Source organism: Python bivittatus, unplaced genomic scaffold (assembly GCF_059951505.1).
Source record: "Python bivittatus isolate LINGU-HERP-01145 unplaced genomic scaffold, Pbiv_v1 ctg000980_np1212, whole genome shotgun sequence".
In the NCBI taxonomy this organism is placed as follows: Eukaryota; Metazoa; Chordata; class Lepidosauria; order Squamata; family Pythonidae; genus Python; species Python bivittatus.
Window position 1 is genome coordinate 4,486,621 of NW_028277125.1, and position 16,195 is coordinate 4,502,815.

The 16,195-nt window shown below is 49.7% G+C and overlaps 1 protein-coding gene across 5 annotated transcripts in view; it reads right to left on the reverse strand.

Moving 5' to 3' along the window:
* Nucleotides 1-3,941: 3,941 nt before the first annotated feature.
* Nucleotides 3,942-16,195, reverse strand: part of EIF4E2 (eukaryotic translation initiation factor 4E family member 2) — a 32,273-nt gene continuing 20,019 nt past the window's right edge. For 4 of the 5 annotated variants that reach the window (XM_007429364.4, XM_088131885.1, XM_015888277.3 and 1 more), the window contains 4 exons: nucleotides 15,851-16,003; nucleotides 15,628-15,764; nucleotides 7,169-7,249; nucleotides 3,942-4,355 (listed from right to left, as the gene is read on the reverse strand). In XM_007429364.4, the coding sequence (XP_007429426.1) occupies nucleotides 7,204-7,249; nucleotides 15,628-15,764; nucleotides 15,851-16,003 (336 nt within the window). In that variant the 3' untranslated portion in view covers nucleotides 3,942-4,355; nucleotides 7,169-7,203. The remainder of the gene's footprint in view (nucleotides 4,356-7,168; nucleotides 7,250-15,627; nucleotides 15,765-15,850; nucleotides 16,004-16,195) is intronic. The other variant, XM_015888278.3, reaches the window with a different exon arrangement.

The following is a 16,195-nucleotide window of genomic DNA, read 5'->3' on the forward strand; positions in this document are numbered from 1 at the left end:
CTGATAGTCCAGCCCTCCCAGTGGATGTTCTCCCCCCCCCCCGGAGGTCTTCCACCTATACCCCTGCTTGTGTTGGCTTCCTAGCATGGAAGCCAAAGAAGAAAGAGAGGGGTGGAAAATGAAGTGTTTCCAAGCATTCAAAGAACAAAAGAAACCAGCTGGCTGTAGCCTTTGGTCCAGCCTTCCAGAACCAGGGGTAGCTCCCTTCTTCCATGCCTCGGTTCTCTCACTGTTCCCTCCATTCCTGGAGGATCAGCCCCCAACCTTAGTCCAAAGCAGTGTTTCTCAGCCTTGGCAACTTGAAGACGGGTGGACTTCGACTCCCAGAATTCCCCAGCCAGCCTTGCTGGGAGTTGAAGTCACCCGTCTTCAAGTTGCCAAGGCTGAGAAACACTGGTCCAAAGTCTGGTCAAGGTTGTCCCCTGCACCTTCAACTAGGCTTAACCCTTGTCCACGCAGAGACTGGGTTCCACCACCAAACCAGGGTTTATCTGCACAGCTTCCAGCTTCCAGCCCCTCCTTCCCTCCCAGGTTTGACATTAGCAAGAACACACTTCACTCCCTCTTTTTTTTAAAAAAAAAGGGAAATCAGAATAAACTGGATGCAAGACTGCAAGGGGCTCGGACAAGCCATGGAAGCTGGTCAGGGAGCCGAGACAAAGCCCCCTCATCCGGGGTTCTTGGGTTCAGCTGCGGCCTCGGCTCTTTGGAGGAGCCGGTACGCCGAGCGCGGGAGCAGCTGAAGCAGCCGCAACTTCTTCTACGCACAGCTGGGCTCAGGAGCGAGACTAAAGCCTTAAGTGCCGTCATTTGCAAAACAATTAATGCAACGTGGCGGGTAGGAGAGCACAGCTGGCAGCGTCAGCGGCTTTTACATGGGTATTTTGTCGGCTTACAGCACCGGAGTGCTATTATAAGCGGAACGCAAATCCCACCATAACCAATATTGAAAACAGTGGGGGTCGTGCGTTTAGCTGAATAATAAATGTCGAACTGCTGCAGTGGCGCGGAGCAGGAAAACCAGAAACGGCATCCGGAGGGGGCGAGGGGTGCAGCTGAGGGGGTGGGCTGGGGTGGGGGGAGGAAAAAGGGAGGCTGAGGTCCACATTCTCCCTCCCAGATCAGGGGTAGGCTTAAGAGGCACCAATTGCTCATCCTGCAAGGCGGTTTCCTTCTGATGCACCGTCAACTACGCCTCTCATCATCCCCGAGACGGGCGTTCACAGGGAAGATCAAAAAAGCCAACTACAAGCAAAGCTCTGCTCTTTTTTATGTGCATCACAGGGCTTCAAAAGGGCTGCCGCCATCTTGACTTTTTTGACCCCCACCCGTGGATGCCGATCTGCAACTGGCCAAAGATTTTCCAGCAACCAAGCTGAAATGCCGGGTGGCCGGATTCAGGCTTCATGTTTAACTGGGTCAGTTAAAGAGCGGCAGAGCCACAGACAGACAAGCAATGCTTGGTCAGTGTGATCCTTGCACGTCTGCGCTGGCCTAATGTCGGGGAAGTTCAGCAGCTTAGCCTACCGCCCCAACCGATGGACGCTAAAGCAACCCAGGGCTGACCTAGGGAGTTACTTACAAGGTTTGCATGCCCCAATAAATGAGCTCAGAAAGTTGCATCAACAAGGCCAGGATATTTGTATAAAAAAGATGACTGCCCCCCCCCCCCGAGTATCTCATTACTTTATTCAGCTAGTTCCTGGCACATGATAGTTTCCACTAGGAAGAGGGAACTGCCACTAAAACCTCTCATGGTCCCCTTTCTGCAAAAACAGAAAAGTCTCTGTGTGGATAAGGGGACAGCCCTTTGATCTCGGGAGCATCAGGACAGTGTAAGTGGGCAGCTCCCTCAAGCAAAGCTGTCCCGTTAAAGAGCGACTGGGACTTTCCGCAATTATTTCAGCGAGGGATGCATCGCGCCATTTGCTTTTGACTGGGTTGCTCATGTTAGTGGCCTCTATTCCAAAGAGCAGGTTAGGGTTATCGAGTGACTCAAAAGCAGCCCTCTTTCAACTCCCCTTTCCCTTGTGCCTGTCACGGGAGCCTGGCCCACGGCAGGACCCAGAGCCACGATGCGGAGCTTTCCCTGCCAGCCGCTCTCTGTTGCAACATTTCCTTTTACGTGCTTCGCCGCCTTCTTGTCTGGCACATGTTTTTCTGTCACGGTGGGGGCATGATCAAGCTTCAGCTTCACTGGGAGCCTGAGGCCCAGACAAAAGACACAGCTGACCCAGAGATGCGTCAGGCATTTCTCAGGGAGCAGGTGAATAATGGCAAATAAACCCAACCTCCAAATGACAATTGCGTAACAATCTTGCAATTCTGTGGGCACACATGTACGACCAAACAGATAAGCAATAAAAACACAGGAAAGAAAAATCAATGTTGTTTTGTTATGCTCTTGGCTCCGAGGGTCTTTAGGACACTCTGCACATTTAAATCACAAGAAATAAGCCCGGTTAAGACTTGCTGCCTTGAGCTGGTGTCAAGCATCCACATAGGGGGCTCTTCCGACTGACAGTGCCCCCTTTTAATAAAGGGGAGGGCGCAGGTGACTTGTGCAGGAGTATCTCTGGAGTATGGTAAAAGAAAAAATCAAGATGGTGGACAGAGTGGTGCAAACCGATGCTGCTTATGTGCATTGTACGCAACGTACCTAAAGAACAGGCTGTTTTGACTGAACTGTTGGGGCTGGCATCTTGAATTGTTTTGACCGTGCCCGGTAGACACCCTGGGCTTGTGCATGCTGGCATCAGCAGGCCCTAATGCAATTTAAGTGGCTTACATCAGATGCCACAGGGTCACTGCGCCGCACCATTCGGGTGAAGGTATCTTGAGGCACACGTAGTCATGAGGATCCCATTGTGGCTAGTGACAGATACCGCCAACAAGGGGGCTCTCGAAATCCTGGCTCAGCGCTGGCCTCCCTCATTGTTCTTCGCCAGCATGGCTCTTGGCGGGGGAAAATGAGTGGCCCGCGCTGGGGGAAAGCAGACGGAAAAGGGGTTTTCTTTCCAACTCTTATTGCTAGTTTGCAGGAAGTTCTCCCCCAACAGGAATCTAAAGCTTAGTACCGCCTTGTCCCCCAAATGGTGAGCTAATAGGGAATTATGGGGGTTGTAGTCTAACGCATCTGTGAGTTGGACTTTAAATTTGGGCAATGTTGTTCTCAAATTCCCTTTGTTGGCCAATGAACAGGAGGTACATCTGGATCCTTAGTATTATAACAAGGTGGAGAGATGTATTCATTAGGGCGGTGTTTCTCAGCCTTGGCAACTTTAAGAGGTGTGGAATTCCCCTGGCTGGGGAATTCTGGGAGTAGAAGTCCACACCTCTTAAAGTTGCCAAGGCTGAGAAACACCGCCCTAACCTTTACACCCCTGGCATGCTGCTTCCATAGCATTTCTGAAACACTAGAAAGCTCCAGTGCCTAGTTTAAAACAGGCTTATTCCAACCAGCCCTGGTCTTGTTTTTAATAACCCCGGAATTCCTTTTCATGTTCTGCAACACAAGCAGGACTAAGAGATGCTGAACATCAATCACGTTTAGCTGATTAACTCAGAATTAGTCAGCCTGCCCCCCCCGCTTTTAAGATTTTTTTTATCCCGCCTTTATTATTTTTGTGAATAACTCGTGGCGGAGAGAACGTACCTCATACTCCTTCCGCCTCCTATTTCCCCCACAACCACCACCCTGTGAGGTGAGCTGGGCTGAGAGGGAGGGACCGGCCCAAAGTCACCCAGCTGGCTTTCACGCCTCAGGCGGAACCAGCACTCACTGTCTCCTGGTTTCCAGCCTGGGGCCTTCACTGCTAGACCAAACTGCAGTTGGCATTTGCAGGTCTGAACTGCTGCAAATTCAAGAAGGGGCTTGCAACGCGAGCTCTGCAGGCTTCTGAAACCAGACGCCCGCACCCATATTTAAAATGAGACACGAGGAGGAGGAGGGCTAGGAGCCCAATTGTTTATTGGCAGAGGAAGGGGTGCGACTTGCCAATTCTCTGATAGCCTCTGCCACAGCAGAGGCCTCATAATACTGGAAACCCTCTGGGCAGACGGGGCCCTTGGCAGGAGGAGCTGCACGGAGAGAAGCCAGGTGGGGGGGTCCCAAGGAATGCAAAGGACGGCCCCCCTGCTCGGCCCGGCACGTTCCCTGGGTGCCGGAAGGCCAGTCTTTGACACGGTGTAAAGGCCGTCTTCAGGGGTCAAGGGTCCAGGCCACCCTGCAGGCTTTGACTGCAGGGCTCTGAAGGGCCCCTTCCCCTTCTCTAGGCCAGACGGAGGCACTCAGTGCGGTATCCTCACTTCCTTCTCACAGTGTGATCTTGGTATTCCGGAAGCTGGAGTTATCCCTGAAACACAGAGGAGGAAGGCGGACTGTAAGGCCTCCCGCTAAGACGAGGCAGCCGCGCTGAGTTTATGACTGCAAGGCAACTAATGAGCTAAGCCTGGGGTGGGGGGTTCCCCTTGCAGAAGCAGCAAATTCTTCCTCGAAGCCATCAGGCCCCACGGGCGGCCGGCTGTCAGCGCTTGTGCTACCCACTGCTAAGCGACTCTCTTCCTGCATGGACCCTGAGGGTGCATGAATGCAAAAACGAGGTGGCTAACAATCCATTAAGGGCAGGGAAAGCACCGACCAGACGGCTTGTTAAGATTTGATGGTCGTTTGCATAAAGAGGGTCCCACTGCAGAAGAGATGGCGTCAGACCGACTTCTGCTTAACCCTTGCTCTCCGAGCGAAGGGACAATGCTGACGTCCCCCAACTCGGGTGCTCTCCAGATGTCTCAGAGCTCCCATCTTGTGGCTCTGCTGGCTGGAGGAATGTGAGAAGTGGCCCAGCCATGCGGGGCTGCAACTATCATTTCCTGGGACTGACTCCCCCAAATGAAGCAGACCACTCCAATTTCATCCCTTTCTCTTTCATGCACCCCGCCCATTTCTGGTTTATGCCTTCTATTCAGAGCTTCTCTCTTTAAGACAGCCGGACAGACTTCACTCACGGCTCCCCTCAGCAAGAAGGGCCAACACACATCTCCATCTGAGTAGGCTGAGCCCTCTGAGACACCCCCAGCCCTTCACCAGGCAGCTTCCGCAGTCTGCAGTGGGCTGAAAGGGGGCCAGTCACTCCCCCCAAACACCAGCAGGTGGCTGAGGGGGACCACTGACCCAAGGGACCCACTGCCGGAGCCCAGCACAGCTCTTCGGGCGTCCCATGAAGGGGGCCTGGGTGAGTCCACAAACTGCCTTCAAGGGCAACAGCTGGAGAAGAGGGAGCACTTGGGGGGAAACTGGAAACAGATTAATGCGGAAATAGGTAAGGCTGGAGCCCACCTCAAGCCCAACCCTAAAGAGGAGCAGATACTTGTGAAACCAAACAGTTTGCTCTTCGGTAGGCTGTGGTCTACCAAGGCAGGTTGGGCTACTGTGTCACTGTTGCATAGTGCCAACAAAGCTTGTCCTGCTGGAAGGTAATAAAATCAACACCTGGTCAGGCTCTTCCTGGTCTGCCTGGGGAGGTTTGCTATTTTATTGTGAGGTTTTTATTGCTGTTGTTGTGGCCATCCCCCCTGCTCCCTCAAGTGCTTGGTGTTTTACCAGCACAGTTGCTTGCTCCTGCAATCCAAGATGACTTGTCTATTGTTTGGACAAAGGGATCGGGCAAGGTTTAATTAGTTAATGGAAAGCAGGGGTGTCCACAGTGTGTGGCAAACAAAAGTCAAGATGGTGGACAGCAGTCACAACAGCGCAATGGAAGCTCTGCACGTGCAGTGAGTGTAAAAACTGGGGGGGGGGCTTCAATTGCACTGTCGGGGCCAGCATCCTGACTTTTTGATTGCACCCTGTAGGCCTTCCTGACAGAAAGCCTTTCTAAGGGGCATCTTCCACTCTTTGCTCCTTCTCCTCCCATTGCAGTGGGCCAGGCACTTAGAAAACACACAGCAGCTTCAGAGGAGGAAAGGCCCATCAACAGTGCCGAGGAGGAAGGTTATCGTAGCTGAAAGCCAAGCCAGCCAGCCATGGGCTAGCTGAGGGGCCAGGGCTGAGCCTCGCCAGACCTCATCCTGCAACGCAAGCCCCTTGCAATAGGCAGCACATTCACAACAGCGACAACAGCAAAATGAAACAAATAAAACATTAAAAAAAATATATGAAGGGAGCCCTGCAGCAGCCACCGGATTTGTCCTCGCTTTTTTCATTTTGGGATAGCCCCCTGGCCCTCTCCCTCCTGAGCCTTGAGGGGCGAGGGCCACAACCAGAGGATGACTCTTGGTGGGTGCTGAAGGAGCACTCTGGCCTCCCAGCCTCCAGGGCAGTGCCATTTCTTCTCTCCCTCCTCTTTCACCGAACCTCAAGTCCACAGACGTGGACACGTTCATTGGACCAAATCTGGCCTTCACAGCAAGTCAACCAGCCAAATTGAAGGGAGGGCACTGGCCGTGGTCATACCTGCCAGAGATGCGTCCCAAGGCCACGCGTCCTGTTCTTAAACACCGGGGAAGCAGTGGGAGCATGAAGGTGGCTGGCAGGCTGGGCCTGGACCGCTGGTTCTCCAGCTGCGTTGGCCAAAGGCAGATGGCAAGCCGGCTGGACTGGGGCCTTCCTCCCTTCCCACATCCACACAACACAAGCAAGCTGAAGATGTACCTCTCAGCCTTGGAAGGGCCTTGCCAACAGGCCAGGCGCTCTCTCAACGGGGGCAGCTAAGACGACATTTCAGGGGCCTGAACTCCCCAAGAATTTAGCCCGGGCTCCCTGAAAAACCTCTCTTCCCTGAGACCCACATAAAGGATCATCCACTGACAAGTTTCCAAGCAATCTGCAGTCTGGGTAAGAGTGGAATGACATTGGGTGGCTTCTGTCCACAAAGATGCTTCAGAGCTGCACGGAGGGTCATGAAATTCAGCTGCGGAAGAATTTGGGTTGGTCACACTTACAAGACACTGCTCTGATACTGCAAGGGCAAAGGGTGGCATATGAAGATTTTTTTTTTTTTAAAAGGGAAAACACTAGCCAGTCAGGAAATGGAGAACGTCTCCAGGCTGCAGGACTTAGAAATGGAACTGCAGCTCTCTCGGAGGGGGTGTGAGTGCGAGTGGCGCGGGGGCAGAAAGCTTTGGCTGAGAGGTGCATCGCACAATCGTAAGAAGAAAGTTGATGCCCTACCCTGGGCGTGCGAGAGAGGGAGGGAGAACGTTCATTCAGCGGCCGCTGCTGTTCACCAGGCCATGAAACTCTTCCCAGGCCCTGGCAAGCCAGAGGGGAGTGGGAGAAAACCGGGGGGGGGGGGAAGGAGGAAGAGGGGGGGGACACATACACACAAAAGAAAACAAAAACAAAAAAGCAAGCACTTCAAACCAAAGGCTTAACTCTGAACAAGAGAAAAGACAATCACGGGCAGTTTTTAAGCACTTTTCTGGCGAGGCAAAGCACCGTTTCCAAGTTGGCTCCCGGAAGGGCTGAGAAGGGGCCTTGGAAAAGCAGCCCTACTGTCCCAGGCATGGAAAGGCAGCTTGGAGCCCCCCCTCCCACGCCCCATGAAGCCTCAGGAAGCAGGAGGGCCCTCTCTCACATTCGCCCTCTGCTTGCGCCCAGCTTCCTCGCCTCTCTTATCCACTGCTCCCCATCTTGGTAAGTCTCCTCTTCCAGGAGTTAGACCAGTGTTTCTCAACCGTGACCACTTGAAGGTGTGTGGACTTCAACTCCCAGAATTCCCCAGCCAGCAAGGCTGGCTGGGGAATTCTGGGAGTTGAAGTTCACACACCTTCAAGTGGCCAAGGTTGAGAAACACTGCGTTAGACTGTAAGGTTCTTAGCACACCTACCTTTTATCTGGCTGTTAAGGACCCCCTCTCCCCCCTGCCCCAAAAAAGCTGGATCAACAGTTCCATTTTGTTGCAGCCCCTGGCCTCTGGAAACAACATCCCCCTCCCCAAGTCCACACAGCCCCAACTCTGTCTGCCTTCAAGAACAGGCTGAAGACCTGGCTCTTTGAACAGGGCCCAGAATGAGGGTCTTGCGGATACCCCACCATTAGGTTCTGTACGAGGAGAGTCGTGTTAGTCCACGGTACCCAAAACTCAGGACTGGAAATCAAACTGGTTAGTTGGAAATTTTAGAATCAGAAAAGGTGATACTGGACACTTCCTGAAGTTTTGCCACTGTTAGGTTAAACGTTCTGGAATTGGGTTTTTTCCCCCCCTCCTCTGGTACGGCCAATCCTGGTTTAACTGTTTTATGGTCTGAATCCTTGTTAGCTGCCCAGAGATTTGTCCCAGTGGGCGGCTATAAAGGTTGAAATTATAAATCAATAAGCAAAAGAGACCTAACCCTGTTTAAAATGGCTGCTTTTGTGCTAATTTAGTACAAGCCATTTCAAGATGCATTTGCACGGGAAGAGGTCCCAAAATATATACAAGAACAGCCCCCTGTCCTCCAAATGAAAGAACAAAGGGTGACAGTCCCCCTTCTCCTCTCAGGGCATGACCGCCACACACCTTCCTGGAACTTTCCAAAGCTGAGGAAAAAGAACACAGTTGCCCACCAGCCTCAGACCAATACTGTCAATGCTGGCTGAATATAAACCTCCCCCCGACGGCCTTACGTTTCCTAGGCCTGTGCAACACCGCAGACTCTTAACCAGAGACAGAAAATCCATGATTTTTGACACCTCCAAGGCTTGGCACAACCTGGGCCAATGCATCATTTTGCAAGCCGCACACGAATCTGTTAATAGAGCCATTTTTTGATTGGAAAGGGAAAACCAATTGCTACCAGTCATGGCTTGCTTTAAATCTGCTTTGCTAATGACACCCACAATAAACATAAAAATGCGATCGCTACGTGCGGCAAAAGTGCTTTCAGATAAATCTTGGGGAATGGGTCTAATGTGGCGGCTGCTGGGGCTATTTTTCTTGCTGATGGGTAAAGGGAATGGGGATGAGATCAAGCCTGCCTACTTAGCAAAGCTAGACAAATGGGAGAGTGGGAGGCGTGAGCTGACAGGGCGCACACAGATCGTTCGTGGCCGTCAGAGACGGACGGCGAGGCCTGAAGCACTCAGTCCCCTGGGTCAGCCTCTCCCGGCTGGCCTTGTTTTCAGATGTGGCAGAGGCTCCCTTTATCTGGCTGGCCCTGAACTACCTTGTCTGCGGGGCAGCAGACCAGCAACTGCTTTACCAGCACAAGATGGTGCGGCTTCTGCCAAGGGTACCCCTAAGTTAAAGGACTGGGTGTCAGCCTTGGTACCTTCTAAGGGTTGGCATCCCCTATCCCCCCCGGGGGCATCTCAAAACTTTTGGAAGTTGCCTGGTTGGGAAAGGCAATACGAGATGAGACAAACCAGTCCTGGCTTAGCAGACCTCTTAAAATGCACGGAAGTATCAGAGGCTGTCCTGGACCCTGCACCTGGTATAATCCCGCCTCCTGCCCTGCAGTAATTGGAGGAGCACCCGATAGTTCCTAGTGAGGAGGTCCGCATGTGATTGGCACATTTTCTGAGTTTTTTTAACAGGTTTCTTCGGCCATCAGCCACACTAAACAACTCCAACTCCCGAGACGTTAAAAGGGAAGTGAAAAAGTCACCCGTTGGGGGGAGATGGCTGGCATACAAATTTAATAATAAATAAATAAAATAAAAAAAATGAGTTACGTTTTGATAAGAGGAGGGCGCCTTCCTCCTTGAGGGTGCTCGAGAAAAGCATCAATCTGCAGCCCACAAGGTTGTAACATGATAAAGCCCCCCTCAAATTAAACTCAACTCTTGGTGACTTTATCGCCAAGTCAGTGTAACTTTCTTGGCAACAATTAAAAAAAATATTGCTCCTACCTCATTCCAGGATATGTCTTGATTTTTCGGTTTAGTCTATAGCCCAGGGATTTCCTAATGGTCTCCCATCCAAGGAGTAATCAGGCCTGACTTGGCTTTGTTTTTTGAGCTCAGCCAAGTCTGGTGGCCCCCAGTCTTTTACAGAAAACTGAATGCGCCAAAGTCTTTTCTTTCAAATTTCTAATCCCTCACCCATTTCATTCTCTCACCACAAAGACTTTTGGTGATTCTAGACACCCCAATTTTCAATTTTGTTATTTGAAACACATGCCCATTTAAGCCAAACCTGCCTAAATCACACAGCTGATCTGAGTCCCAAACTGACTGGGGTTCTCTCAGCTTGCAGAAGAGAAATACCTGAAGGACTGCCAGACTGCAGAGGGTTCAGGCTTATTTTCACTGGATGTAGATACAGATGAGACATTGGGAAGAACTTCTCAACAGGAAGAGCTGCTGATTAGTAGAATAGGTTTCCGCATGGAGTGGCTTCTTCTCCTTCACTGGAGGCTTTCCAACAGAGGCTGGATATCACCTCTCAGGGATGGTGTGGTGAATCCTGCAGTGTGCAGGGGGTTGGACTTGATGACCTTTTAGGTCCCTTCCAGCTCTATGATTCTTGACTTAAAAAGGGCCCTGGCTAAGGAAAACCCTGAGGTCGGTCCTCCCATCCAGACCTTATTTGCTCCACAGCTTGGAACGCCTTTTTGCCTTATTCCAGTGTCACAATTTCCCCAAAGGCTATTTTGCCTCCATAGAAAATGAGGAGAGACTAAGCAAATTCTCAGTAAACTTTAAGACTCTGCAAACTGCTTCTGGGTCAAACTTGGGAAGACTATTTCCCAGGTTGGGCCAGGGTGAGGGAAGGGAGAGGACTGGCTGTTCCTCCTTCCCATCCTTAAGATGCCATTTCATGCCTGCTTGTGCATGCATGTCTGATTAAGGTGCAAGTTGATTTCCACTGACCTGCCTTCAGTTTAACTTCTGCTCTTCTTGATGTGGATGAACAAGAGTTCAGGCCAATCACCCCAATGGGGAGGAGGCAAAATCTACCACCTTGCCATTCTAATAAAAAGGGACTGGAAGTAACCCTCTCAGCCTAAACTCTGGTAGAAACAGGGTTATGCAAAGTTTGCTGCACTTCTATTTCTCAGACTCGCCTGTGAGCATGATATTTCTCCATAAAATCAAACTGCAAATAATTTTGCACAATTTGCCAGGAGGTTGGGGGGGGGATAGGGGAGAGGAGGAGGTGTGGGGAGGACAACCCCCCCCCCGCTACAGACAGCTGACCATAATGTCTGGGCTGTAAAGCTCTGTGTGACTTGGCACATACTGGAAGCCTTACCGTACAAGGCACGTGTCCATCTGCACTGGCCGGGCCATTGCTTTTTAGATTGTAATAACTGCTTTAAATTGGATTTTGCAAAAATGGCTTTGGGAGCCATTCAGAGGAGGTGGACTACGAACACCATAAGCACATGGGAAGCCTGTCCTGTCCCATGGAAAGTCCTGCAGATTCCTTGCCTCTGAGCCTTCCAATGCAGAGCAGAAATGATCAGAAAACCACTGGGGGTGGTGGTGGTGGTGGTCATACAGGGGAGGAATCCCTGAGAGACAGAGGAGCTTTCTTTTCCCATGATATACTCAAGGAGTAAATGAAGACGCGATGGAAGGATTACGGGTCAGAAAGCAGGCAGTGAAGAGCCCATTAAAATGGTGTAGGGAGCATTTTCTATGGATTCAGCTGATTTTGCCCTGAATTGCCCAGGGAATCAGGGGTTTCCTGAAGCTGAAAGCTCAAGGAAATTCTGGAGGCAGAACTGGCCTCCTCTGTTCTGATCCTCTCTTTCCTTCACGGTTTCCTATTTGGGGCCAAATTGGTTTTGTGTTGAAAGCGGCTGAAATTACACGGCTGAAAAAAATAACAGTTATATCAGCCATAGGGGGATATCTCGGGAATGACCAGCTGCCCAGCCAAATCTGTTTTAAAGTGGCGATGCACTCTGTACACTGGTTCTGCATTGGTTATATATTTTATTGCATTTTGCCTACAATTTTAACGTGTGTCAGTCTGGTGTTCCAGATGTACTAGAATACAATGCATATCATGTCCAGGCAGGATGGCCTGGGCCACCACGCGCGTTTGGAGGGTGCGCGGCTGGGGAAGGCTTAAACAGGTGCGTGCTACTGGAGTGGCAGGAACATGCAAGCGTTCTGAGCTGCCATTAACTGATTCTTTAATAAATCTCCTTTCCTGTTAGGCAAGCAGTTTCCATCCATTTCTTACTCTCCCTAAATCTTCCTTCAGACAACCATAAGCCTGCAGCTATGCCTAGGTTATTTATGAAGTATTATTGGGGATTTGCTCCATTTCCAATCTGTTTCTCTGGTGCAATGGGATGCTGTAAAGGGCCTGCTGAGGCATCAAACAGCAGGAAAAAGTATATGTACATATGTGTGTGTGCGCGCGCGCGTGTGTGTTTCATCATTGATATAAAAGTCCACGATGTGGAGGAAATAAGGAATATTCAGTTCAGCATCTGACAGGTCTACCTTCAAATGAGGGACCTTGGCAAGCCAGCTCTTGTTGGTTACCCCAAAGTTTGCAATATCATGTCCCCCTAAAATAATAAATACATTTGTGTAACACCCCCCTCCCCCTATAAATAAACTAGGCTGCAAAATTTGGGATGGCTGCTGAATAGCAGCAAAGAGAGAATAATAAAAATATATAACCGTAAAAATAAAAACTAAATATTGACAGAATTCCTGCTTTGCTGGCACAAGCCTTGTCAGCTTGAAAAAAATATTGCAACTGCTCTGTCTAAGTGGGTGGTGACCTCCAGGAGGGTCATCATCAATAATTGGAGAACATTGATCACAATGTCCGGTGGAGTGGATGGAGAGGACTGCGAGGAGATCCACCACTTCCTCCACCACACTGCTGCCTAGCCTCTTGTAGTGAGTTATTCCAGGGCCATGTTTGTGAGCTAGTTTGATTTATTTTATGAATAAAACAAGTGAGTGGATCTCTACCTCTCTTTTTTGATCTCCTCCCCAAAGTACTGCATTTAGGAAAAAGCATCAGTGCGCCTCACAAACACTCCTTTCTGTGGCACAAACCTTCCACAACCTTTCTGCCTGAAATTTGGTATTGGAGGTCCTTTCTAAAGGAAGTACTACCAATGTACATTTTATCATGGGATCAAAGCATAGGCACTTTCCTGGAACAGGGAGGGAGGGAGGGACTTCAAGGGGCAAAACTTGAAAATTTCTGCAATTTCTATGAAATCAGCATGCTCCCTTCCTCATAAAGGTTTAACATTTACATATGTTTTTTCTTATTCTAATGAAAAGGGAACACTTATTTTTACCTACAGTTCGAGAGACCTCTTTTTCTGTATCTCGCTGGAGATTTGGGCATTCAGCTAGACTGCCAAATCTCCAGGTGGAAATCTAATACAGTGACCAGGACTTGGCCAGCATTTTCCTCCTCCTATATACGCTTCTCAGAGAAGATGGAAAAGACTCAGAGAAGACTCCTGAGAAGACCATGGACAGCCAAGAAAACAAACGGATGGATTTTAAAACAAATCAACCCAGAGTTCTCATTTGAGACACAAATGACCAGGCTCAAATCATCCTCCTTTGGACACATTTTCTAGCTCTCTGGAAAGGTCTCTAATGCTGGGAAAGGAAACAGAAGAAGAGGATGACCAGCAGCAATGTGAACAGACTCAGTTACAGCGGTGATGGGGGCGCTGTTGGGAGACTTGAAAGACCAGATTAGGGACAGATCATCATGGAGAAAATCTATCTATGTGGTCACTAGGAGTTGAAAATGACTTGATGGCACATAGTCAGTCAATGAATATAAGCTTCTGCTTTTGCTCAGTACTGAATGCCAAGGGAACAGCTTTGCAGTTCTCTCTAGGAAGCCCCACTGGGGTAATAGGATATCTTCAAAAAAGAGAGATCAGGGGCTTAGCATAAAACCATACAGAGGGAAGCCCAACTATAACAGTTGTAAGTGTGCACAAAAATGTATCAAGGCCATTAAAGATGGGACTGAGTTGGCATTCCTAATCATATGGATGCAATGGCAACAATATTCACACAGCTCTGCGGGGACAGAAATCTCCCCTACAACAGACACAACAATTTATGTCAGTAAAGAACTTTACATCCACCTTCCCCAAAAGGATGCCCTCCAGATGTGGCCAAGCACAACGGCTTCCTAATTCCAGCCATGGTTCTTAGCTGGGTATTACTGTATGGGCATTTTACTCCACCCTCTCTGAAAGACACTCCGTCACGGAAAAGCAATTTAGTCCTTGGCCTACTGTGCTTCCTCTCTGCTCCAGCAACTGGTCCATTCAGTATGGAGACTGCCAGAATTCCCATCCTCAAAGCTTCTTATTGTAACACAATGAACACAGCACTGCAGTGACATCTCACCAATTGTGAAAGCTGCCTTGTCCACAATAAAACAGTAATGGATTATAGTTTCAGAAAGACCTAACGTGAAGTCCGAAGGCACATCCTCCAGAAGTCTGAAGCTAAGGAGGGTGGAATTCTCTGCTCCCATTTTCTTCAAATCCACAACTGCTTTCCCAGAGACTTTTCCAAACACTCCTCCATACATCAACATTCCACTTTGCTAGACTCCAACCGCAACCTATCCCAACACCTGCCTGCTTATCAGTTTTTGCAGAGGTCTCTGGATGGGGACTGTCAGAAGCAGAAGACTAAATTACGTGGCTTTTGGTCTGATCTTGTTGAAAGTGTCCTGTTGGGGAGAAGAGTCCACCCTATTTCATTGCTCATCAGCTGGACGTGAAACTTTCTCGCGGCTGAATTCTATTTTCTGTCTTATTCGTCTCTTTCACTTACATTCGTTTTTTAATGCCAGTTCTCATGACCCAACCTGCATCTTTGCTTATGGTGCACTTATGTGTAAAGGGTTTTTCATATTCTTCATCCCAAGCTCTTAAATATGCAGCAATCTTTTATCACTTTGTGAGAAAATAAAAGTCATCTTGAATGGCCTGGTCTGGTAAACTAAAACAGCCTTCCTTAAAATACAGCTGACTTCTCCATCTATTACTATCCTCTGTTCTGGTTAAAGAGCCTGTGTCACTGAAGGGGCTGGGAAAATTTAATCTAGAGCATTTATAATGATCAGAAATCATTTGTACAGCACAGTCAATTTACATAGTGCCTTCCTGAGAGCATTTATAAATCTAATGGGTTTATAAATCCCTGTTAGCTTCTGTATTTTATTTCCCCAGTGCAGTCACACCACACATTTTTCCCTTGCCCCTTTGGCTCACAAGAGCAAAGAATTCAAACCTCAGCCCAGCAGCCACTGGAACCTCAGGCGGGAAGGCCGACGGCGTAAGGCATTTGGAGGCACGCTGCTGCTCCTTGGAGGCTCAGAGAGAAGTTTGGGATAAGAAACTCATCACGGCAGATGAGGCAGTTTACGTAGCACTAGCAGGTTAGAGATATCCTAATATGAATGTTGAGTTCATGATGGCATCAAGACAGCACCCAATTCCTGCCTGGCAGCCCAAAGGAAGTGAGGGAAAATCCAGGAGCTGCCCTAGATTCTCTGGGGCAGGCCAGACTCCTGAAGGGGAGCAGTAACAGTGGCTAACAGACCTGATGAGACCCACCCGAACAGAACATGCATGCACTGTGCCCTCTTTTCCTTTTCAAGCAGCATTCAGCGTGTAAGGAAACAGAATCACGCGCATTCCAGCAGCTGGCAGCGCCCTCACCCCCACCCCACGTACTTGATGCTGTCCGTGTGCGTTTTGTACTCCATGATGGTGTTGGGGGGAAGGTTGAGAACTCGTCGTAATGTGTCCCTGATCCGGGCCGTGGTCGCCTGGTCACTGGCTGTCTTGTTCCATATGGAGATAATGTCCTCCTGCAGGGGGACCATCAGGAGATGAATAAAGGGGACAGCCTTGTGCTCAGACGGGCAGCTGCTCCCGTAATTCCCAAGTGACTCACCTGGAAACGGACGGAGACAACTGCCCCACAGATTTCTTCCCCCACCATAAATTGTTCTCCCAGCATTGCCAGGATAAGGTTCTCCCAGCACCGAGACGCAAGGCCCTTTCGAAGGCGGATAATCCACTTGCCGCCATTCTTGTTGGCATCATCCTGGGAAGAGGGCAAGGAAGAAAGTTAGCCATCAACCTATCACGGGCTTGGGGGTTAATGTGGCAGAGAGGTGGATGCTGGACTGATGGGGTCTGCAGCAGAACAAGACTATTTTTCTTCAACAGAAGCATCTGCCTGTGTATTTTCTTGTTTGCAAACTGACACGTGAAAGGTGGGAGCATTTCCAGTAAA